Genomic DNA, 26,252 nt, shown 5'->3' with positions numbered 1-26,252 from the left:
ATATTGTCATCTTGAAATTATTGTAATAATAAAATTACTTGAATGCAGCTACCCTGTCATGTTAAAAAAAATTAATGTTTAAAATTTTTTGTAGCTCGAAAATCAAGGACAGATGAACAAGTTATAGCAAACAAATCCATTTTAAGGGATAGCGTAAAGTAATTTTTACCATAGGAACTAATTATTTGGATATTAAATCCTGATTTAGGTTGAAACATTCAAAATATTAACTGTTTATCTTATAATCCATAATCACAATGCACAAAACAAAAAACACAACAACAACAAATGATTCTTTGAAAACAGATACAGCTTACCTGTGATTCTCCGAAATCTCAAACGATTAGTCGTTTCCTCGCTGCTTTGACAATGCAGATCAACACTGGTTTGTGAAAATCTGAATTTCAATACTACTATGATCTGAAGATGAGAATATGCAATTGAGATGAATAACATGACAGTTCAGAACAATAAACGATTAAACATGTTTAGAATTGTAAAAATGTAAAATGTGCTAAGATCAAATTTACGTATCGTCATCTTGAAATTACTGTAATTTCGAAATAACTTAAAAGTAGCTACTCACAGAGCAATTGTGTATTTTAATGACGTCAAATAGACATACAATAGACGTCTTGGCTAAAATAGGGCTGTCAGTGAAATCCTAATAGACAAATTAGACAGACTTGCATGTTGTTATTCGTTCCTGTCTAGATGACTAACCCATTTTTGTCAATTGTAAGGTTTATCTATTAGATTTCCACTATTAGGCCAAACCTAACTTTGTTTTAGCAAAGCTTTCATTTTTTAAATACAAATGGGTCAGTATATGTTTCTGGTAGTATGATAACCTTGGATAATCTCTGTAGATGTTCAGCCTTATAATCTTAAAATGTGAGAAAAATCACCTGTTTTGTCATCTATTTAGACATTACGCTAGAGCAGGGGTCACCAACCCTGTTCCTGGAGAGCTACCTTCCTGCACATTTCAGTTGCAACCTTGACCAAACACACCTGTTTGTAATTATCAAGTGCTGCTTTAGGTACTATTAATTGGTTCAGGTGTGTTTGATCAGGGTTGGGACTGAATTCTGCAGGAAGGTAGCTCTCCAGGAACAGAGTTGGTGACCCCTGCTCTAGAGGATCATTCAGACACTAGCTCTTAAGTGACGTTGGTGAATGAGCAATGGTTGCTGCTGTTCTGGCGTCAGCTGCAGATATGTATGAATGGTGGAAAAAAGTAGTTCCTCTGACAAAAAGGTTGAGACTCTCTGTGTTTGGTCTTTTTATACACACAATTATGCCATTGAACTGTTGTATGAACACAATATCAAACTTGTAGCAGTGCGATGCGGCTGTACATTCACACGCCTCACACCAGTGCTGATATACAGCCACATCGCACTGCCATGAGTGTGATATTGCTCATTTATGGTAAAAATACTACGAAACATCTGAAAATATCTAGTGTAAGACCAATTTACATAAAAAATGTATAATAAAAAAATGAAACATTTTTGAATACTAAATCATCCTTACTTTTTGAAGTATGCCATAAAATATTTCAGATTCTAATTTAACATGTTGTTTTGTATTTTGTTTTTACAATAAAACCAAAATCTAGTGTAGTAATGCAACAGGATTTATGTATGATTTTTTGTTAACCAACAATGCTGTGCAGTGTGAATCATAGCAGAGAGTTAAAGAATAAAAAAAATAAATAAATAAAACTTATTACAGGGACCACATGGCTTTTCATATACAGTTGAAGTCTGAATTATTAGCTCCCCTTTCAATTTTTTTTTCTTTTTTAATATTTCCCAAATTATGTTAAACAGAGCAAGGAAACTTTCACAGTATGTGTGATAATATTTTTTCCTCTGGAGAAAGTCTTTTGTTTTGTTTATGCTAGAATTAAAGCAGTTTTAATAAAAATAAATAAATAAATTTAAGAACAAACTTATTAGCCCCTTTAAGCTATATATTTTTTTAATATATATTTTTCTGATACAGAACAAACCATCATTATACAATAACTTGCCTAATTACCCTAACCTGCCTAGTTAACCTAATAAACCTAGTTAAGCCTTTAAATGTCACTAAGCTGTATAAAAGTGTCTTGAAAAAAAATCTAGTCAAATATTATTTACGGTCATCATAGCAAAGATCAAATAAACCAGATATTAGAGATGAGTTATTAAAACTATTGTGTTTAGAAATGTGTTGAAAAAAATATCTGCTTTAAACAGAAATTAAGGGAAAAATAAACAGAAAGCTAATATTCAGGGGGGCTAATAATTCTGACTTCAACTATATATGAAATTTTCATTTTTTTTTTCAGGTGGGAATCTACCAAATAAGTAAATAAAAAAAAAATCTCAGCTATAATTTAAGATGATTTGCTTGTGCAAAACTCTTTGTGCACATTTGTCCAGCTTTTTCTCCAATATGAATCAAATCTCGTCACAGTATGAACAATGTCTTTTCTGGTGTAACTTTAAAGCAGTCAGTCGGGGAAAACTCTGTCCACACAAACACACGTGAGGTTTCTCCTTTGCATGAACTTTCAGGTGGTTCCTGAGGTTTTCTGGTCTAGCAAATGTTCTGCTGCACTGATCACAGTTATACGGTCTTTCTCCAGTATGAGAGCGAATATGTATCTTAAGATTGCTTGCCTGTGTGAAACTCTTCCCGCACTGATCACACGTGTACGGCTTCTCTCCTGTGTGGATCTTCATGTGCTTTGTAAGCTTTGAGTTGGATATGAAACTCTTCCCACATTGCTCACATGCGTGTGGTTTCTCTCCACTGTGGATTTTCATGTGATCTTTAAAGTTTCCTTTCATCGAGAATCTCTTCCCACATTGATCACATGCGTTGCGGCTTTTCTCCAGTGTGGATTTTCATGTGTTCATTAAATCTCCATTTGTTTGTAAAACTCCTCTCACACTGGTCACACACCTGCATGTTGTCTCCACTATGAAGACTCATGTGACGTTTCAGACTTTCTTTGTGTGTGAAACTCTTCCCACACTGATCACATTTGTGCGCCTTTACTCCAGAATGGACTACCATGTGCTTATTGAGAACTCCAACGCTTGCAAAACACATCCCGCACTGATCACACTTGTATGGTTTTTCTCCAGTGTGGATTTTCATGTGATTATTAAGTGGTGTTTTCTGCTTGAAACTCTTCCCACATTGTTCGCATATGTGCGGCTTCTCTCCGCTGTGGCTTTTTATGTGAACATTGAGTGTTCCTCTTGTTGCGAAACTCTTCCCACATTGATCGCATGCATGCAGCCTCTCTCCGGTGTGAACAACCATGTGCTTCTTAAGACTTGCTTTGAATGGGTAACTCTTCCCACACTGGTCACATGTGTACGGCTTTTCTCCAGTGTGGATTTTCATGTGGTCAATTAGGTGTCCTTTTTGTGTAAACCTCCACCCACATTGACTACATGTATGAGGTTTGTCTCCACTGTGAATTGCTATATGACGTTTAAGTTGTGCTTTAATTAGAAACCTCTTCCCACATTGATCACACGTGAAAGGTTTGTCTCCAGTGTGAACTTTCATGTGACCTTGAAGCCTTTTTTAAATAGGAATCTTTTTCCACACTGATCACATAGGTAGTTCTTTTCTCCAGTGTGAATTCTGATGTGATGTACAAGACTTCCTTAGTATGGGAATTTTTTCCCACACTGATCACATGCGTGCTTCTTTTCTCCAGTATGAATGGTCATGTGACGTGTGAGACTTACTTTATGTGAAAAACTTTTTCCACACTGAGAGCAAGTGATTTTTTTGCTAGATGTTTGCGTCAGGGGAAACTCACTTTCAATCTGAAAGCAACTTAAAGTTTTTTCTTCAGTTTTGATATGTTGTTTGTCCTTGACTTCGTTCAGTTCTTCACTCTCCTTATTGTCTTCCATCGGACCTAAAGTAAAAGAAAAATTGTTACATTTTTTGTATATCATTGATAAAGAATAAAAGGTAAAAATGTGACCCTATAAGGTATTTGCTACAATAGCAACATGCACATTTATAATTGTGAAAGTTTTAAAAAACAATTTTCCAATAGCTGGATTAAAAAATATACAAACTAAAACAACACATGATGAGCCAAAGGAAGAGTGTATAAATGCTTATAAATCCATAAAACCTTCTTTACTATTGCACAGAAGCAGGGTTGTCGCGATACCATTATTTAATCTTACGATGCTATACCAGCTGAAGTATCAGGATACCAAGTAGCATTGCGATACTGTAATTCATAACTCAAACTCATAACTATAAAGAAAATGGTCAGAAATGTTCTATTTTACATGTTATATTAGGTTTCCTTGATTGTAACTAATAATTCTCCTAGTGCCAAAAAGTATTATTTGCATCCCACTTCACTCAAAATGTATTCATTCTTTTTGTTTATTTTGTAGATAACTGATGAACAAAATTACATTTTTAAAAAGATACAAATTATACAGAAGGAAATTTGTTACAAAAGAGCATTTTTTCATACAAAATCAGACTATATGAAGTGGTCAAAAATTGTTAAAATGTTTCTTGTTGCTATTTTGGGTTTTATCAGGTAGCAATCCAAAGTAATTTACTACTTCACTTAGTGAGTCGTTCTTTTAAAGAGATTGCTGTGGTTGTTGTAGCTACTAAATAATATTAACAGAAATTAACCGAATAAGATGTTTATGGGCCTTTAAGTTTTTCCAAAACTTTCCAGGCCTGGAAAATGCCATTCAATGATTTCAATGATCGTATGAACCCTGAAATATTCAAAGTATTGAGGTAAACAACACAGGCACACTGTCAAAAATGAACGAATACTCGAATATAAAACCAACTTTGCCTCAATTCATGAAAGCACTTAGCTAGGCTACAAACTTCAAATTTAGCTTGAGTCATTTCACATATAAACATGTCTTCATATTTACTTGAGGCATCTGAATAACATTCTTAACACTGACAAACAACAAGCATTAAATCGTGTGAACTTGTTTAACCTTAGTTTTACAGTAATAATTGAGAATAAACACCAACCTTTTTGTTCTTCGGCGTCTTCATTCTTCACACTGAAGGGTTCTGGATCACTCCTGTCCTCACTGTAATCTTCAATATAACGTTACTGTCTTTATTGGTTTCTGTTCGTCCTGATCGAACGAAAGCATTTCTTCACTTGTAAACAGAGCTCGTTTTCTAAGCACTGACTCGTGAAAAATACAAAACTTTGCTAATCTGTTTTAAATCATGTATTGACATGGAAAGTTTTTCAAAGCCGCGTGATTTGTGTAAACGATTTGTTTGCATTTCCCTCTAATTTTCAAGAGAAGCCAGGGGTTGGACGATTTGTTGCTAGATGGCGTCGCGGCTATGACGTGACAGCGCAATGACGTAACCGCGACTAAAATCTGCGTCATGCTTAAATACTACTGAAACAAAATAAAATACGCAAATTCTCATAATTTAACATCAATACTTCATTAAGTTACTTACACAGTTAATATTATATTTTTATTTTGAACTTTACTTTATATGCATTTCTTGCTTAACTTTTTTTCTTGCTTAAATTTTTTTCTTTACTGTTTTATCCCCCTGGCATCCTCTACGTTCCTTCCATAGTTCATAAAGTTTTACTATGCTGTAATAATTGCTGACCATTACTGTTCAATAAAACATGAATGAATAAATAAATAAAATAAAGTAAAATTCCATTCACGACCTAAAATGTATAAATAAAATAAATGTATAAATAAAAATATAACAAATGTGTTTCAGTCAAAAAAAAAAAAAAAAGGATCACTCCAAGGGGATTATTATTTTTTTTTTATTCTTAATAGATAAAATTAATTAGAAAAAAAGCTTGGCTCATACCTTACGATTTTTGTGTTCCCAACAAAGTTAAACAATTACATTTAGAAGTGTTATACAATATCTACTCAACAAATGACATTGTATCTATCTAAATTGGGTAATCGTAATTCAAATTGTGTCTTCTGTAACTCAAGTATCGAATCGATTGATCATCTTTTTGTCAACTCTGTGCATGTTAAAGTGTTTTGTTCTGAATTATTCGTCTTTTTTTACATCGAAATGCAAGTTTAACATTGATTTTTCCATGTGTGATATAATTAGTTACTTTTTTCATGACAAACGTAACAGAATTTATAAGCAATTTATTTACTTTATTGGGTAAATATCATATTCACAAATGTACATTTTCTTCATCATTATCTTATATGCTGATTTTCTTTGAGTGTAAGAAAATATCTTAAGACATTCTATAACTTTTTTTTACTTTTGTAATATCTTTTTTTTTTAATAGCTGTATCATCAGCAAGCTGACAACATTTAAATTCTCTGTCTCTTATACTAATACACTGAAAGGAGTCTCTATGTATAAGTAAAGCCAATGCCTGCATAACTAAAAGAAACAGAAATGGAGCTACTGGATCTCCTTGTTTTATTCCCAGAGAAATATTAAAGCGATGAGTTGTTCCTCATGGAAGTTCAATTGAACTATTACACTCAGTATATAAAGCTTGTATTGCCTTTTTAAAGTACTGACCAAAACCAAAAAGTTCTACTAAATCAAATAAAAAATGTTTGTTTTACAGTGTTGAATGCTTTATATACATCCATAAATAAAATATAACTATTATCAGTTATAAATTATTTATAAATCAATTAAATCTAAAATTAATCTAATATTATTGCTAATGTGACGTCCTTGCATAAAATCTGACTGACCTTTATCTATAATTGTATGTAAACATAACTTGATCCTTTATGTGAAAATATGAACAAACAATTTAGCATCATTTATTAAAGTTATAGGTCTCTACATGTCAAGAAGCAGGCAGTTCTTATTGGGTTTAGGTAACAGTGTAATTAAGCCTTGACATAGATGGGGAAGCATGCCAGCCTCTAAAACTTCCTTAAAAACTAATAATAAAAATTTAGAAATATGATCTTTTTATTCACCTTTTTATTCACCTATGAATGATGGCCTACCATCATTTCCTGGGGAATAATCAAATAGCCTGTAAGGGGTTTGTTGATGTTGCTGAAGGATGATGTGACACGCAATGATGCAATTACGTAAACGTAAGCGTAGTGCAAAAACTGAATAGGAAAGATGTATTATTTTAAATTTGTTCATTTACATTTAGAATTGCTGGTAAGTGAAATATTAGCATTTATAATATTAATATACATTGCACATCTCATCTAAACATATTTTGATATACAAATACAACAGAATTAATTATTTTTGAACACCTAGATATTTTAATAGGCTATAAAGTCAAGCTTACAAAAAACTATATGAAAACTAATGAATCAAACTATTTTAACTCAAATTATTTAGTTTATGATTCAAAAATCACTATTGTGAAAAAAATAATCACACTTTTATTGGTGACTTGATGTGTGGTAAAAGAATTGATAAGGCAAATTCATTAAGAAATGATATATTTATTAAATGCTGATTGTTGTTTCTGGAGATCTGATTATTAACCTCACATAAAAAGTTTAACAATATAAATTATACAGGTTAAACTAAATACATAACATTGACTAGAGCAGAGGAAAGACACACTTGCTTTAACTGGTTAATATAGTAAGACCGATCTGAACTGATGAAGGAGAAACTCCATCCAGAACAAACACTATAAACTGAATATTTGTTGATCAGCAACAGACACATAGAGCCAGCATAATATAAAATAATATAACTATTTTGATATACAAATGCAAAAATAGTAATAAAGATCTCCTATGTATGAAATGTGAGAGTGGTTATGCACCTATTTTAAAACAAAATTTTCTTGTTGTATTTTTACAGTTGAAACAATTAAGAGCTGCACTTAAAATGACACAAACGATTAGAAATATTTAATTGCATAACGAATGTTTGATTCCACATGAAAACAGTTAATGATTCAATATCATGTTTCTAACACATGATGTATTATTTGCTTGTCATTCTGAGTCTCTTCACCTGATTTAACATTTATCATCACATTTTACTACAGTAGAGACTCTTCTGTAGATCCTCAACTGATGTTCACTGATGCTCTGATCTTCACAGCTGACTATGATATACAGCATCCAGAGTCTTCAGGCTTCGGCAACTGATCTTTTATTCTGAAGCTGAAAACAGAAGAGAAAACAATCAATGTTCTGTGACTGAAGACTAATGTTATATTAGAGAGTCCAGAAGAGCGAGAGTCATTGCTGATGTGCTGCTGAAGCTGAATCTGCACTGATTTGACCAGTGTTTTCTACAGTCTGTCCAAGACTATTTCAGACTGGAATGATTCACTGCTGAAGACATTAATAAAGCAGCTGTTGCTGGATAAAGCTCTGACTCGCAGCTCTTCTGCTCTTTCCTCCTTCTCTTCATCTATTGCAGACACTGCACACTTTGTGCTCATCAAATAAAGCTTGTTATAGCAAATAAATCATTTCCTCTCAGACACATCTGAAAGATTTGTTCAAATATCAGAGGAAGATGAAGATCTTTAATATCAGTGTTGTTTACTCACATCAGTTCACAGTTTGAGTCTCGTATTACATCAATGAGCTTCTGCTTTGAGTCTCCAATGTGATTGTCTCTCAGATCAAGCTCTTTTAGAAACTGCAGAGCTTTTGTGTTCATCAAACACTGAGTTAAAAAAGAAATATTTGAGATGCCACAGCGATACAATCTAGAAAAAGACAAACAGAAAGGAATAAATAATTTTTCATATTTTATTCTACTATTTCTATTTTACTTTTCATATTTTTTGAAATATTAATACTATTATTCACTGCTAACATCAGTTTATTTTATATCTTGCTTTCTGAGTTTGGCAGCTGTAAACACTGAGGAAAGATCAATTACTGCTGATTGCTATTTTTATTATTATTATTTGGGTTTTCCTCATTGCTAAAACACATAATTACATAGAGGAACAATCATTTTAGGCATGTTTTATTCTGCATAAACAGTGAAATTAGCATGCATCTGACAAATTTGATACAATTATCATCTAGTAGACCCTATTCTGAATGCATATAAAGGCAACATCAGCACTAAAGACTCATCTGATTCAGGATCATCAGAAAAGTGAAGAAATTTATTAAAAATATTGTAAAAGCTTAAATTCACTGTGAGATATAAAAGAGAAAATACGAAGTGTTTTAGTTTAAACTGTTTAATTATGTGAATGTTTCTCACCTCAGTGTCTCCAGTTTACAGTGTGAATCCTTCAGTAAGTCACATAAGAGATTCAGTCCTGTGTTTCTTATTTGATTATTACTGAGGTCCAGTTCTCTCAGGTGTGATGGGTTTGATTTCAGAGCTGAAGTCAGGATCACACACTGTTCCTCTGTAATACTGCATTTACACAGACTGAAGACAAAAAGAGAAAAGACAATGACATAAAACTACATTAAGTTCATGTGTGAGTAAAACAAGCAGTCACAAAAGTCATGGGAATGTAGTATAAATGAACAATCCAAGAGTGCAGTGTTTGAGGACACGAGTTATTAACCAAGTCTAGAGTCACACTATTTAAGTGCATTTTTGTAGTGAAGAACATTTTTTGCAAGCTACACACCATCATAAAAAGCTTAATGATTTTATGATTGCCAATCTATTAATCTCTTGGTATCTGCTGTACAGTATAATGATACTAACTGTAGTATCTCCAGCTTGAACTGTGGCTTCATCAGTAAATCACTGAGGTTTTTCACTGCAGAGTCTCCTAGTTTATTCAGACTGAGGTTCAGTTCTCTCAGGTGTGATGGGTTTGATTTTAGAGCTGAAGTCAGGATCTCACACTGTTCCTCTGTAATACTGCAATAACTCAGACTGAAGACAGAAAGAGAAAAGACAATGACATAGAACTACATTAAGTTCATGTGTAAGTAAAATACAAAACTGTTAAAGGTATAATCACTAATAGAGCAGCAAAATCATGAAAACATAATAAAATAGAGCAAACCAACAGAGCAGGATTTGAGGACACAAGTTATAATCCAAGTCTAGAGTTTCCTGTTTTGTAAGTTTTTTAAAACACATTACTTGCCAGCTACACTCCAACATAAGAATAAAATGCTTCTGATTTTATGATTGCAAATAATGAAAACATACACAAATAAACAGGAAGAATGTGTAGTTTATAAATGCTTTCATTTGATTTATGTTGCCTGAGAATAAATAATCTTTCATCACTCAGTATCTGCTGTACAGTATAATGACACTAACTTTAGTTTCTCCAGCTTGAATTGTGGCTTCATCAGTAAATCACTGAGGTTTTTCACTCCAGAATCTCTTAGTTTATTCCAGCTGAGGTTCAGTTCTCTCAGGTGTGATGGGTTTGATTTCAGAGCTAAAGTCAGGATCTCACACTGTTTCTCTGTAATACTGCAATGACTCAGACTGAAGACAGAAAGAGAAAAGACAATGACTGAGGACTGTAATGATAAATGTGATCTGTAATGACAAACATTGAGTTCAACAAAGATGCACATACATACACCATACCTATGGCCAAATTAAAAAAGCCACACAGCACTATACTTGTATAATATTGTTTAGTCTCAGATCAGCGTTTAATTACACTGAAGGACAAATGATTAAATGTTTTTCATAAGTGTTTCCTTCAGCAGAAAACATTCAGACAAGTTTTGTAAAAAGGATTTTCATTTACAGATCAGCACAGATCAGGACATTTGAGGATGATACTATCACAGTTTACATTTTACATACTGTGCTAAAAATAAATGTTTGTTATATTTCATGAAAAACATACATTAAAATAAATGCTATGCATATTTTTGTTCTCACAAACAACAACAAAACCTTTTACAAACCAACATACAACCATAAAAAACGTGGCACATTTTTTCCAGATTTGTAAATGATCTGTTGTCATTTAGAGTGTTTTCTTGCCTATTTCTTTCAGGAACTGATGAACTGTCAGAATAATCAATGTTTTAATTTGTTGAGATTGACACTGAAATATTATCCACTAAATCAGCGGTTCCCAACAGGGGGGTCGTTATAAAAAAATTCTTAGCAGTGGACAATTAGGAGAATGAGCATGTTGCCTTAGTTCATTTTATCCCCTAGCTCAGTGGTCCTCAACCACCGGTCAGCGTGGCTTTATTTTGAAAAATGACTGTATTCTCTCGCTCGTCTCTGTGACTTGAGCGCCCAAATTTAACTCACTAGCAGCAAAATGAGTAAGAAACAGACTTCTTTAGAAAGTTTCTTGGCCAAGGGAAAAAGGCCCAGTGAAAGACCCATGAAATGCTGTAAGAAAATAGATGAGAACGTCTTGAAGAAAAAATAAGTTTTATTCCAGAAAAGTAGTGTCAAAGTGGAGACGACACTTCGGATTCATCAGAGTTGGAATTGAAATCCGATCATCCTCTGTTTAAACATCTTATACTGTTTCTTCCCGCTTAACATGTTAATAAGCTTTTGCTTTGAATGTAAATTGAGAACAACAATAAAAGTGATACTCTTCTGTTCCCAGACCTTGAGTAGACTTTCAGGTGAGAATACCAACTGTTATGATAAATGAGTTTAAACAAAATTCTTTTTGGTCAGCAGATGGTTCTTGATGGCTCGCTGCCGCTCCCATGCTACAAGAAGTAAATTATCATCCCAAAGATATTATTTAAATGCTTAAATGTTTTACTTGAGGAACTCTCCTCTCTGTGATATTTAAGCTCTTTGTTAAGAAAGGAGCATGGAAGACTTGTGAAATAAAGTAGAAGTTGGGTCGAGGCAGACTGAGTTTCTTACAATGCCAAGGAATGGACCCGCAACCCACCTGTCAACAAATCAGGTGAATCCACCATGGCTGTGCAAGAAGATTAAGTGATGGAGATTGCAAATGAAGGCGGCCTTTTAGGGGTCGTTTGTATATTGCGTATTTCTAGTATAGATATTTACATTAGATGTCGCCTACCCTGTTGTTGTCTATTGGAAGGAATGAGTCAATAGAGCCACCATTTGCGTACAGGGTAGCGCTCCTTTGTAATGAATGTGGGATCAAGCTGCAATGGAGGACTGTGGCCATCCAAAGCCAGAGATATACACAGCATGCTATTTTTTTTAAATTACGAAAATTATAATTTTACATCACTTTTCTACATTGATGGATAAAGATTGCACAGCAAAAAGCTTGAGTTTGTTTGTATGGAAATGTACCATTTACCCTCCCTGTTACATTTGATCTAATCCGTGTCCTGAAACACACCTCCTCTCCTGCTTTCACTTCTCATACTGACGGAGGGAACGATTCGTTTGTAAATGAATCTGTTATGAACAACTCATTCACTAGCTGACAATAATAAAAGTGTCTGGCACTGCAGCATCTCGTTGTCATAATTCTTTTGCATTGTTTGCTGATTTTATTAAAAAAAACTAGCATAGACCGAGTGTTTAGTGTGAGTTGGTGCTACAATTGCCTTATGGTGAATGCAGTAAGAGAATGTATTATCATCAATAAAGTTACTCGTTTAGCACAAAAGTTCATAACATAAAAAAAACTTTAAAAACCAAATCTCACCTATGAAATGTTTTGCCTTTGTGCTTTGTTTTCTTTGTTTCCTCATAACAACACCTGTAGACAGCGCTAAAGTCCAGCATCTTCACATAGTAACACTGTCTTGACAAGTGCGGTTGAATGATTTTTGTCCTGGGAGCACTGTACAAATGTGGTGGTGCTATTGACACATGCTTATGGCCCCTATGCGTAGGCCCACACGGAATCTGTGCGCGCAGAATTTTGCAGAATTTTGCAGATTTCTGCATATTTTTCGCCCAATATTAATTCAGTTTATTTACTTGAGTAGATGTTAGATGTGTAAATCTGAATTTATTCAGTTTTAATCAGTAATTTATTACTTTTTATTTAATATATAAAATTTTTTAGTTATGATACTCCGCTGGATACTCCCAAAATAATTCTGCAGAAATCCGCAGACTTTTACCAAAATTCTCAGCAGAAATAGCAAAAAACGTCCGCAGATTCTGTCTGGCCCTGCCTATGCGATATGTAGTGTATGTATCTTTGTATTTCTAGAGTTTGCACAATTTTGTTGTTTCCAATGGAGGTGTGCTGCCTTCGTGCACAAGCAAGCGCTCGCACCAATGAACCCTGGGCCGCAAGCGCACCGCAAGTCACGTGACGAGAATTAACCGATCAGCTTCTGCTTGTATGGAATATTCACATTTCGGTACGACTAATTTTCTCAGACAACCACACAACAGACCAACACTGCAGTCCTTTGTACTTTACTCCATAAATAAAACTTGTATCAGAGAGCGACAGCAATGTTTTGTCAGTTTGTAATCCTCTGAGAAAACGGTCGATGGTCGCATAGCAACCTACGAAACACCCCCAACCCCCCCCACAGTAAAATTGTCAAGTGTTGACCGGTGCATGGTGATAAACAGGTTGAGGAACACTGCCCTAACTTAGCTGACCAAAAATGGACAAATGTGTAATCCGTCCTCCACAAAAAAGTCTCACTGATTTGCCTCGCAGCAATCCTCACACTAAATGATAAGAGCATAACAAATAAGGTGCAAGTATTAAATTGTAATAGCCTATATTATTTTTTCCCTTATACATCATTGTGAATACTGATATTTTTGTTATTGAATTTCAAATAGGGTCAATTTAAAGGCCAAAGGCTTACGCTTTTCAGTTCCAAATGGCCTACTGATGTTTTGCTTTTATATTTTACATTAGGCTATTTTTCATTCATTCATTTTCTTTTCAGCTTAGTCCTTAAACAATCCGGGGTCACCACAGCGGAATGAACCGCCAACTTATCAAGCACATGTTTTACGCAGCGGATGCCCTTCCAGCTGCAACCCATCTCTGGGAAACTTTAGGCTATTATTTGTGCATAAACATATCTAGATAAAGTAATAAACATAACATTTGTTTAAAAACAACTTTTTTTGTCATCATTTCTGCAAACTCATATGAGCGATTATATCATTAAATGTGGAGGGGGGCCTTACAATATTTTCAGGGGAAAAAGGGGGTCTCAGCCAAAAAAAGGTTGGGAACCACTGCACTAGACCACTAGTAAAAGTTTAGTTAAATGTACTATACTCACCTGAGTGTGTTGATCTGACAGTGTTTATCCTGCAGTAAAGCTGAGAGTTGATTCACTCGTGTGTCTCCTAGTTCACGATTACTCAGATTCAGTTCTTTCAGGAGTAATGGGTTTATACCCACAATTCCAGTCACAAACTGACAGCCTTCATCAGCAGCAGGACTCAAAAACCTGAAGACAGAGAATCAAACAGTAGTGAGATCTATATATTATACAGCAGAACACCAGCACATCTACTGACTGTGTTTATAATTTATCATCAGTACAACAGAAACATCAAAACTAGTGCTGGACAATGATTTAAACTGTTAATCGTGATTAAATCACATGACTTTTCTGTTAAATTGAATTTTTATATGCAAAATTTAACAATGAATTAAAAAGTAGTGCATTGTATTTAAAGGTTCTTGGAATATGAATAGAAGTGCACTAAAATCAACTTAACAAAACATTTGGCTGCGTGTGTGCAGAGACAGCGAGCAATGAACTTTTAATGTGATAATTGAGAAAAAAATAAAACTTAATTAAAAGGTGATAAAATAATTGTCTGCTTTAATTAATAGGTTAACAAATAACATGTCCAGTCCTAATCAAAACACAAACTGATTATTTAAACCTCTGCTGTGTTAAAACATTTATTTTAACACAAGATTCTGTGAAGCTAAAATAAAATTCTGTTTTGATCTCCCACATCTAACTTTATTATTTCCTTCAGTCTCACCTCAGCGTCTTCAGTGTACAGTGTGGATCCTGCAGTAACTCAGTGAGCTCCTTCACTCCTGATTGTCCAGGATCATTTCCTCTGAGATCCAGCTCTATCAGGTGTGAAGGGTTTGATCTCAGAGCTGAAGCCAGAGCTTTATAGCCTTCTTCACTGAAACTGCAGTCTGAAAGACTAGAGGAAAGGAGCTATTATTAAGTGAAGTTTAATCAAATTAAAAATGATGCTAGATCACACTTCCTGAGCCTGAAAATACACATCAACACTGAAGATTCACAACTGAACCATATTGAAACAAGATGTAGAGCTGATGAGTGAAGAAACATAGAATACAGAAAATAATAAACACATCCATTAATAAATACAGCTATTACTGAATATGGTCATTAATAAACAGAGCTAAAAATGTTTTTACAGCTATTAACGAATAGTTTAATTTATGCCAAGTTAAAACTCTTGATTCTAAATAGCTGGAATGTGTGCAATAATATAACTTAATGCAGAGGTAGATTCAGTCAGTTTTGATCAGTTATAAATAAATGCACTTCACTCAAACATTAGCAGTAATCACAGTAACTCAGTGATGTTGCCAGACTTCATTCATCTGTGTAATCTCGAAGACACTGATACATGCTGCACTAAAGAGCTTATGTAAATTAACCAGCTCACAAATATGCTTAAAAGTTTGGAAAGAGGAAGATAACACATGCTACTATGAGCTATTAGATTTGCCGATGCCATAACATGCACAGAAAATTTCACTCTCACACTCTCTATCTGTCTGTGACTGATCCAAAATGTGTAAATAAAAACTACAAAAACTTACAAAACTTACAAAAAAGATCATAACTTACAAAAACTGATTAATATAAAACTGCAGAGAGCAAAACTAGTTTTGTCTATAACTTGGCAAATCACATTCTTTTCATAAATTGCGGAAGGTTTTTTGCTTTTTGTTTCACGCATTTAAAACCCAATAATGCATGGCGATTTGTTGATTACACACTTCTGAACAAAGCTGAAAGTCCTGCTTTACTATCTTTTCAATGTACCGCCATATAAATCAATACTTACTGTAAATACATTAAGAATATAAAATACCTTCAATTTAATTTGAGCTCACGTTTTAAAAATGTGTCAATGATCACAGAATGTACCTCAGTATTTTTAACTCGAACTGATTATTCTTCAGTCCAGCACAGAGCAGCTTCACTCCTGAATCCTGCAGATTGTTATTGCTCATGTTCAGCTCTTTCAGACTGTTTTCTGATCTGAGAACTGCAGCCAGAGCTGAACAGCTTCTGTCTGTTAACTTACAGTCATTTAACCTACAAGAGAAATAAAACCACCACAGAATTAAGTGGCACAAATAAAACACAATTTAATTTAAAGTCACAGCAGAACAACCTTCATCTGTCAGAGAACAATGAAGAAAGATAGAGAAAGAGAGAGCAGAATATAAGACAGCAGAAAATCACATCAGCAGAGGAAAAGAGATCATTTATTTTCATTAAATCATAAAATCCCAAGTTAAAAGCATCACACAAATACATGACTCTGATTCATCATAAGATAATGAGAATAAATAATCTTGATTTAAACTGAGGAAGAGATTTGAATGATTGTGATTCTTGTATTGTAAATGTTGCTCACCCCAGTGTCTCCAGTTTACAGTGTGAATCCTTTAGTACGTCACATAAAAGATTCACTCCCGTATCTTTTATTTGATTCCCACTGAGGTTCAGTTCTCTCAGGTGTGATGGGTTTGATTTCAGAGCTGAAGTCAGGATCACACACTGTTCCTCTGTAATACTGCAACGACTCAGACTGAAGACAGAAAGAGAAAAAACAATGACTGAAGACTGTAATGATAATCTTATTGAAAAGCTACAGTGCTTTCTATGATCGTCTATAGTTCCCATAAACTAGAACATTTTGTAAATCTGTACATTTTTTTAAAAACTTGTACCTCTTAGTTTATGCAAACTTCATAAACTTTGTAATGTGTTCATTTTAAATATGCCTGTTAACAGTTCAGTGGCATGTTTTCCTACTGTGTAGAGTAATTCTACAGTACTATCTAGAGCAGTGGTTCAAGGTCCAAAAATATTGGTAATAAGAACATTTTTTTTCAATAAAGATGCACATACAGAAATCAACCATTAAAAAATTAAAAGTCCTTTTTCATTTACAAATGCTTCAATAACAAGTGCAAAAGTGGAAAATAACAACGACATTTAAGTGTTTCAGTTTTACAAGGAAAACAATCCCACCCAGAGGTAGATTAAAAGTGACTTATGAATTAACATCTAATGTTAGAAATGTAACTGCCCGTATTCCATCAGGCTAAACTTTAGTTTCATAGTGGCATTTTCACTTCACAACTCCAACTTTCTCATTCCAGATCAAACAGTTTGTGCTGGATTGGAGCAAATGAATGTACACCTCTCCATCTACTCATCTTTGATGTTTTTAAGGAAAATGTTTTAGTATTCTTGTTGTATATGCAATTTCACATGAAAATCAGCACTACTGTGTTTATTTGCAGCCTCATGCCTATGGCCAAATCCCAGCAGTGCTGAAATAAAGTCATATAGCACTGTTACTTGTGTGATAATTGCTCATTTAGGGTGTACTTACACTATGCTATAAAAACCGTGCCTAGGCCCGTTTCCCGGATCGTTTGAGAAGTGTAAGTACTCTGAATCAGGCTCAGGCATGGTTAACTTAGCCGGCCCTGGCCCGGTTGGAAGAGGTATGCCAAAGCATGGTTCACTTGGGCTTTGGTGCGGTATGCTTTATGTGTGAGTGCAAAACCTGCCTAGGCCCGAAAATGAAACCAAGACTTGCCTTTAAAGGGACTGTTTCATATGGATTTATTAATCATTCTTAATGTTCAATAAACTCAAACTGTCGTAGATTATTAAAGACACAAACCGCTCACTGCACGACAGCTGTGCACCACCAGCAAACCTCCTAATTCCTGCAGCACGAGGACTTTATGATTGTTTATGAGCGTCAAAAGTGGCTGATCTGTTTGGTGAAATATTTGACTATGTGTCACTGCATATCTAACGACTTGAACGATATTACTGAAGAAATCTCCTCTGTGCTGAGCGAGAGCACTTACTGAACAGCGCATCTCCGATGACGTAAGTGTGCCCAGGCCTGAATGTAATGTGACTGCGGGCCGTCTGGTGAGACTGGACGGGGGACAAGCGTGCTTTGGCCCAGGTCAAGGCAACTGTACATAGTGCGAGTATGCCTAAGCCTCAGATATTTTTCCAGCAGAAAACGTTGAGACACGTTTTGAAAAAAGAATGTTCATTTACTTCAGTGCTGCACTGATCAGGACATTTGAGGATATTGAAAAGCAAACATTAAATTCAAAGTTATGAATGATCTGTTTAGTTTCTGTTCTTTTTTGTGTTCGTTTAGGGAATGAATGATGAACTGTCAGGATACCGAATATTTTAATTTGTTGAGACTGATGCTGTGCAAAACAAAAATAATCAAAGTCAGCAAATATTATCCACTACAGTAAGATTACTAATAAAAGTTTAGTTAAATGTGCAATACTCACATGAGTGTGTTGAGTGTACAGTGTTTATCCTGCAGTAGAGCAGAGAGTTGATTCACTCGTGTGTCTCCTAGTTCATGATCACTCAGATTCAGTTCTTTCAGGAGTAACGGGTTTTTACCCACAATTCCAGTCACAAACTGACAGAATTCATCAGCAGCAGGACTCAAAAACCTGCAGACAGAGAGGATCAAACAGGAGTCAGATTTATATCTTATACTGCAGAACACCAGCACATCTACTGACTGTTTACAATTTATCATCAATACAGCAGAAACATCAAAAGTGGTGGTGGAAAAAAGTTAAACGCTTTTTCAAATTATTTTCTGTGAATAATCAAATTCTTTTATGCAAAAATTGAACACTGAATTCAAAAGTTCATAGCTATATGAATAAGTGCATATGAATAAAAGCAATTTTTAACAACTAAAATGTGTCTGTGTGTGTTCAGAGAAAGCGAGCAATGAACTTTTAAAATAATAATACGAAAATAAAACTTTGCAAATGTGTGAAAATAGGTGTTAGTTTAACATTGGTGTTAATAAATGTGTTAATATGATAATAACTTGCCCTTCTTTATCAAAACACAAACTGATCATTCAAGCTTCTGCTGCATTAAACCATTTAAAGTATCACGATTATGTGTGAAACTAAAATAAAATTCTGATGGATATCCCACACATAACTTTATTATTTCCTTCAGTCTCACCTCAGTGTCTTCAGTGTACAGTGTGGATCCTGCAGTAACTCAGTGAGCTCCTTCACTCCTGATTGTCCAGGATCATTTCCTCTGAGATCCAGCTCTATCAGGTGTGAAGGGTTTGATCTCAGAGCTAAAGCCAGAGCTTTATAACCTTCTTCACTGATACTGCAGTCTGAAAGACTAGAGGAAAATGATAAATACATTTTAATAATCAAAAATAAAATTAAAAAGTTAATAAAATGAATAATGATGACAGGTCAGACTTACTGAGACTAAAATTAAACATCAACAATGGAAATTCACAACTGAACCATATTAAAACAAGAAGTAAAGCTGACGAGAGACGAAGCAATGAGAATACAGAATACAGAATACAGCTATTAATACATTGGTCTGTTAAATTGGCAGAAATTAAATCATTTAATTATTTAGGTAGATGCAATCAGTTTTGATCAGTTTAAAATAAATGCACTTCCCTTAAACATTAGCAATAACCATAGTAACAGTGATGGTTGCCAGAGACTTCATTCATCTGTGTAACCTTGAGGACATTAACACATACTTCCCTTATATATAAATGGCATGCTGCCATATAAAAACTGTACATGCTGCATTTTAAGAATACTAAAATCTTCAGTTTAGTGTGAGCTCAGTTTTAAAATTAAAATGTCAATTATCCCAGAATGTACCTCAGGATTTCTAACTTGCACTTAATATTCTTCAGTCCAGCACAGAGCAGCTTCACTCCTGAATCCTGCAGATTATTATTGCTCATGTTCAGCTCTTTCAGATTGTTTTCTGATCTGAGAACTGCAGACACAGCTGAACAGCTTCTGTCTGTTAACTTACAATCATTTAACCTACAAGAGAAAAAATACAACCACAGAATTAGGTGACACAAATACAACATAATTTAATTTATATTGACTGGCTTACAGAGCTCTTCTACTGGATTTGACAACTGCCGATAGTCTGATGAGACACTCGTCTGATTTCTTGAATTTCTGAAGCTCAAACTCCTCCATCTCCTCTTCTAATGTCAACAACAAAAAGGTCAAAGCAGACCACTGGGCAGGTGAAAGATCAACAGATGAGAGACTTCCTTTGCTAAGGTGAGTCTGAATCTCTTTCACCAGAGTTTGGTCGTTCAGTTCATTCATACAGTAGAACAGATTGATGGATCTCTCTGGAGAAAGATTTGCTTCAAACTTCTGCTTGATGTACTGAACTATTTCCTCTGTTGTACTAATGTACTGAAGTATTTTCCATTTGCTGCAGTTGCCATGGTCTTGCTGTGTCAACAGGCCTCGTAAGAGCTGCCGACTGGACTGATGAGACAGACCGAGAAGGAAGCGAAGGAACAGGTCCAGGTGTCCATTGTCACTCTCAAGTGCCTTGTCCACTGCAGTCTTCAGCAAATCAATCATGGACTCATTTCTGCTGTTAGAGTCTTGATCAAACACACTTTTCTTGTTGATGTCCAGAATCAGATGTGCATAAAGGGCTGCAATAAACTCTTGAACGCTCAAGTGAACAAAGCAGTACATGGTACCAAGAATGATCCCTGTTTCCTCCTTAAAGATCTGGGTACACATGCCTGAGTAAACTGAGGCCTTATAGACATCAATACCACAGGCTTCCAGGTCTGTGTCATAGAAGATCAGGTTGTTTCTTTGCAGATTATCAAATCCCAGTTTTCCCAGTAAAAGGATGGCGTCTTTATCCCAGGACACATCTGGTGTGTATTTTCTATCATACTTCCGTCTGCTCTGCTGGATCTGAAAGCGCAGAAAGTGTGTGTACATCTGTGTCAGAGTCTTGGGAGTGTCTTCAGTGTTTGATTCCTGCACTGTTTTGGAGGCGTCATCAGCCTGATTGTTTTTCACATCATTATTTCTCTTCTCCTGTAAAATGTTCTGGAGAACAGTGGCTGAAATCCAGCAGAAGACTGGGATGTGGCACATGATGAAGAGACTCTTTGATTGTTTAACATGATCAATGATTTCTTTGGCCTGATTCTCATCTGTGAGTCTTTTTCTGAAGTACTCCTCTTTTTGTGCATCATTGAATCCTCGTATCTCTGTCAGCCGCTCGATACAGTCAGGGGGAATCTTACAGGCAGCTGCTGGTCTGCTGGTGATCCAGATGAGAGCAGAAGGAAGCAGATTTCCCTTGATGAGGTTTGTCAGGAGAACATCCAGAGAGGCTGGTGACGAAACATCAGAACACGTCTCATTACCAGCAAAGTTCAGAGAAAGACGACATTCATCCAATCCATCAAGGATGAACAGGACTTTGAATCGATTCCTTCTTGTAAGGTTCAGTCCTTCTGTCTCTGGATAAAACTGAGTTATAAGCTCCATCAAACTGAGTTTTTCTTTCTCCTTTAAGTTCATCTCTCTGAATGGAAGAGGAAATATGAAGCTGATCTCTTGATTTTCTTTTCCTTCAGCCCAATCCAGAACAAACTTTTGCACAGAGACTGATTTCCCAATTCCAGCGACTCCTTTTGTCAGTACAGTTCTGATCTGCTTGTCTTGTTCAGACGCTTCAAACAAATGTCTGTACTCAACCTGTATCTCTTGAGCTTCATGACGTCTAGAAGCAACTTCAATCTGTCTGACTTCATGTTCAGTATTGACCTGTTCACTGCCACCCTGAGTGATATAGAGATCTGTGTAGATGTTATTCAGAAGTGTGGAGTCTCCTTGCTGTGCAATTCCTTCAAACACACACTGATACTTCTTCTGTAGGCCACATTTTAGCTGATGAATGAAGATCAGCTCATCTACACACAGAATATACCTTTAATTTTCATTGTTCTCTTCAATATTTTATAGTTGACATTACGACAGCGAATCTCTCACCTTCTAGAGTATCTGCAGCTTCATCTTGCTTCATTTCTCTCAGGAAGTAGAGTGTAAGATCAAGAGCTGCTTCTCTGATGCTGCATCTGTTTTCATTAAAGTCCTTTACAAGGTATTGTGTGTTTTCTTTTTGTAAGATTTTCTTAAAATTTTCCAACTCTTTCTTCAGAAAGTTGAACATTTTGCTCTCAAGCCCCTACAAGCAAATTAAAAACACAGAAAAAATAACATCAACACTGAACATTCTGTAATCATTTACTCGCTCTTTACATATTTTCAACCAGTTTGAGTTTTTTTATTTCTGTTGAACACAAAAAAAAAGATTTTCTGAAGAAAGCTGGAAACCGATGATGAATTGATGGAAGTTGATGATTACTGGTTTCCCGTTTTCTTCTATTAATCTTTTGTTGTGTTCAACAACAGTATGAGCCTTTGAGGGAGAGTAAATAGTGAGTGTGTTTTCATTTCTGTGTGAACTTTCCCTTTAAGCCACACTGCACATCCATATTGATTCAGAACAACATATTCAATAATTAAAACTCAGTATTACATGTTTATTTGCTGTTAATTTTAACCAACAATTGGAATCATCTGCTAACATGTAGAATACGGTCTAACTATTTGTTTTATTGGACCCAAAAAGAAATTTTCTTGACAATAAGTAACTTTGCAAATCCAATAATTCTGCTAATCCTAATCTAACATTGCTACTACTCTAATATTCTAATGAGAGTTAGCTAACATGCTGGATAAGTTAAAGGCTGAAGACAGAATATGATTTTGTACTGCACTGTCTTTTGAATTTAGAAAAGAGCACTGCACTGTGCCTTTATGTTGCTAAGCAAACACTATATCAGACATAGTTGACTCTTTTCCAACTGCAGGTGCACTGTTACATGTCAGGTGTGTCTGTGTTGAGTCCTAAATGTTGTCATCATGTGTTTTCTTATGTGCTGTGTTTTTTGTTCCTCGTCCGGTATTGAATTGTCACTCCTCCATGTTCTTGTTCTCCAGTTGCAAGTATGATTTTGTACATGCAAGTTTTTGTGACAACACCAAGTCTCGTACATCTGTGATAGAGTCATTGTGACATACGCAGAGTGCAGTGTCAAAAATGCGAGGATAAGCAGGTGAAAGATTACATGATTGCATAAAGCATAAGCTCGCTGCCTTACAATGTCTAAAGTGGACTATTAAAATGATCAAAAGTGTTTCCAAATAATTTCATAATATCATTCATACTTTAGTTGTAATTATAATTTAGTTATGAACAATTTAATTAGTAAACAAACTACTGTGTTTATAATAAATATTAATTATATGTTGCTTTTATTATAAATGCAAGAACATATGTATATTTCTTACCTGAAAGATGCACTGGAGGTTTTTGAAATTATTGCAGCTCCTTTGAGGATGGAGGTCAGATTCTAATGTCTTATATTGAAATCTGTGAGCAAATAAATAAAATACTGATTTGGAGTCTTACATTAAGTAATCACAGAAGATTATGTAACAGAGAATGTGTGACCAAACTATAGAAATGTATAAAATACGTTTTATTTGACTTTGTTTTCGTCTCACTGAAGTCCGGCATGTCATCTTTTGACTGGTCACTCTTCACAGACACAGAGCTGGACACATGTGAGCCTGATCTTACACTGAAGACACAAAGAACAGAGGAAAACAGACATTTTACTACCGATCTTCAGCCTAATTTGACATCAGTTATTTTCGATAATAGTAATTAAATTTAAGTATTTGTCCATCTCATGACTATGAAAGAACATTTGCAAGTTTCAAAGCATAATCCATTTTCATGTCAGATGAATGTATATCTTATGTGTATTTTAATAACTGAAATAAAGATCAAGACCAAGTTCAATAAAAGTTTCCAGAAAATGTGTTGATTTCTTCAGTGTAGTATTAACTAACCAGGTTCTAACAAACATTACACTTTACACTGTTTGGGTGGAAACGCAATGTTTTAATACGTGAAATACCTTTTGGCTATTTTCTTCTCACTAAAGTTTGTCACGCCACCTTTTAAATTTCACAGAGTTGAACACATGTGAACCTAATCTTACACTGAAGTCACAAATATACTTTAGTTTACCATGCATACTCTGGGTTGGGCAGAAAAGTAAAATTATTGATGCGTGCGTGTTTGTGTGTGTAACATTTGCTAATTATTTACATTCACTAACCACTAAATGTCCTTCAGGAAACCACAAACATCCTTTACCTACATTAAACTTACTTAGTTTTGTTAAAAATTTTTATTCAAGCAGGTTTAAACCCGCTTTAACCTTGAACAAAATAAAATTATTATAATACATTTTGTTTTGTAAAGTATTGATATGGCACCGATTAAAGGTTTTGATCTTTAACATGAACATTCTGGTTTTGAATTCAAGACTTTAAGATGGTTCTGTGAACAGCCAGTCTCACCTGTGTTTCTCTGACAGACTCATCTTAAATGCAGTCTTTTCCCTTACTTATATGACATACTGAACATCATCAGCTCAAGTAAGTTCAATAATCTTTGTGTAGCCGGAGACAATCAGATGCTCATCATGAACTGATCATGATAATGTGTCTCTGAAATGAAGATCAAAACAAACACAATTATTTTAGTAAGCATGTAAATCCTAATTACAGTCTAATATGCGGACATAAAGATGTGCTTATTTAAAACATTGAAGAAAAGTTATGTGTTATTATTACACGCTGTTTCTTCAACAGCAACATTTGTAACATTAAAACAGACCTAATAATCATCAAAATAAACGCATCGACACCTCGAGCTAAAAGAACTGGCTTGCCCAAATAGGTCTAAGCCAGGGGTGGGCAAACTCGGTCCTGGAGCGCCAGTGTCCTGCACAGTTTAGCTCCAACGCTAATCAAACACACCTGCTTGTAGATTTCTAGTGATCTTGAAGATACTGATCAGCTTGTTCATGTGTGTTTGATTAGTGTTGGAGCTAAACTGTGCAGGACACTGGCCCTCCAGGACCGAGTTTGCCCATCCCTGGTCTGAGCACTATCGACAAACTTCCGCCTGCGCCTCATCACAACACGATACAAACAACACAATTACACATCACCACAACACGATCACAACAACATCATTTTCACAAACACGATCATAACACAATTATCACATGATCATAACAATTGAAACATTTAGACCCCATTTTTAGGCAGCTTACATTCAATCTGAGTCATGTTGGTAATGAACACCGTGAAAACACCAACAGTTTAGGAAAAATGTGGCAGTATTACACAATGCTTATCAGCGGTTGAAAATACTTTGCTAAACAATGAAAAGAAAACGTATTTGCTAGTTAATTCTGCGTTATTAACTGCACTAATAAAAAGGAGTGATTAGGCCACACTATAGGCTACTTTCGCTTTCACTTTGTTACAGATATCTTTAGAAGAAAACAATGAAGTACTTATTTAGCATGATCGGTTTAGCATTCATCGCTTCAAACGGTTTGTCTTCAAGCGTAAGTTATTCGTGTATTTTCTTTCACTATAACGTTACTTCCGTGGCCTTTAAACCACACATTTATTTAAAACGCCTTTTAAAATTAACAAAATAACATCCCTGCGCGATTTTTCAAGCTTAAGTTAACTGACTTACTGTCGAACAGTCTTGTGCAGCAGAAACAGAATCCAGAAACATTTTAAACGACTGTACGCCACAGCTCAAACACACCTGAGTTCCTTCCCGATTGTTTTCACATCGATTTCATCTGAAATGAAAGTTCATCAAAACAGTTTTGGCTCATTAGCACCACCAACTGGACAGCAGTGTGAAACACAACACACATGCGCAGAAGGATTGTCTGATGGAGCCAGAGGAGGAGCCGCGGAAATGAGCGGAGTCGAGCTTCCAACCAAACGCTTTATGTAAAATCAACCAAGCCCCCCGAACTTCTCAGCATGCGTTTGCTGTCATATCAACACAAATGGATGTAATAACGTTAACAAATATGAGGGTTTTATATATTCAATCGCGCCAGCTCCAGGCCGCAGCGCATAACTTACTCGCGGCGTCGCGGGCTGATTCCGGCTCGCATGCGGAAGCGCCGGCTCGCTCGGCCGCCGCATCTGGCTCGATTGACTCGGGCTGGAATTGGGTAGTGAGTCCAGGCACCCGGAGTAGGTCCAGCAGAGGTAGTTAGTCTGAGCTCCAAGGGATAAGTCTCCGGCAGGCGAGAATCTAGC

General features: G+C 35.3%; 3 protein-coding genes across 5 annotated transcripts in view; all 3 read right to left on the bottom strand.

Moving 5' to 3' along the window:
- The window catches only part of LOC147838417 (uncharacterized), a 115,974-nt gene extending 112,429 nt beyond the window's left edge, over positions 1-3,545 (bottom strand). The window contains exons 1-2 of the mRNA XM_087303308.1: positions 2,676-3,545; positions 318-420 (exon numbers count right to left, since the gene is read on the bottom strand). The gene's annotated coding sequence lies outside the window, so the exon portion shown is untranslated. The remainder of the gene's footprint in view (positions 1-317; positions 421-2,675) is intronic.
- Positions 2,306-5,137, bottom strand: LOC147838416 (uncharacterized; the record flags this gene model as incomplete). Its single annotated transcript, XM_087303900.1, has 4 exons — positions 2,306-2,834; positions 3,160-3,392; positions 3,857-3,940; positions 5,056-5,137. Coding segments are annotated over 4 exons (780 nt in total), but the record flags the coding sequence as incomplete, so codon positions are not given.
- A 2,331-nt stretch (positions 5,138-7,468) lies between these two features.
- LOC147838415 (NACHT, LRR and PYD domains-containing protein 12) lies at positions 7,469-25,872 on the bottom strand. 3 transcript variants are annotated; one of them, XM_087303344.1, is made up of 18 exons: positions 25,741-25,872; positions 24,468-24,617; positions 23,573-23,677; positions 23,385-23,466; positions 22,020-22,215; positions 20,089-21,940; positions 19,842-20,012; positions 19,159-19,332; positions 18,453-18,623; positions 16,523-16,696; positions 16,027-16,197; positions 14,870-15,043; positions 14,149-14,319; positions 10,268-10,441; positions 9,698-9,871; positions 9,236-9,409; positions 8,562-8,723; positions 7,469-8,166 (listed from the first exon to the last, which is right to left on the bottom strand). In XM_087303344.1, the coding sequence occupies exons 2-18, from the start codon at positions 24,488-24,490 to the stop codon at positions 8,109-8,111; spliced, it is 4,206 nt and encodes a 1,401-aa protein (XP_087159470.1). In that variant the 5' UTR covers positions 24,491-24,617; positions 25,741-25,872; the 3' UTR covers positions 7,469-8,108. The 3 variants fall into 3 exon arrangements, with proteins under 3 accessions (XP_087159470.1, XP_087159469.1, XP_087159471.1); XM_087303343.1 differs by having other exon boundaries at positions 25,666-25,769; XM_087303345.1 differs by lacking the exon at positions 25,741-25,872 and adding an exon at positions 25,061-25,248 and having other exon boundaries at positions 24,468-24,851.
- Positions 25,873-26,252: the final 380 nt, after the last annotated feature.

This window comes from Danio rerio, chromosome 22, assembly GCF_052040795.2.
Source record: "Danio rerio strain M-AB ecotype USA chromosome 22, GRCz13ab, whole genome shotgun sequence".
Classification (NCBI taxonomy): domain Eukaryota; kingdom Metazoa; phylum Chordata; class Actinopteri; order Cypriniformes; family Danionidae; genus Danio; species Danio rerio.
The sequence above is the reverse complement of the archived record's forward strand: the minus strand, read 5'-3'. Positions and strand labels throughout refer to the sequence as shown.

Excerpts from the sequence above, each read along its gene's own strand:
- LOC147838415 (XM_087303344.1), bottom strand. The coding sequence starts at position 24,490 with ATGAGTCTGTCAGAGAAACACAG. Across the intron at positions 20,013-20,088 it reads AAATCCAGTAGAAGAGCTCT|GTTAAATGATTGTAAGTTAA; the intron begins GTAAGCCAGTCA and ends TTTCTCTTGTAG. Across the intron at positions 16,198-16,522 it reads TGTAAACTGGAGACACTGGG|GTTAAATGACTGTAAGTTAA; the intron begins GTGAGCAACATT and ends TTTCTCTTGTAG.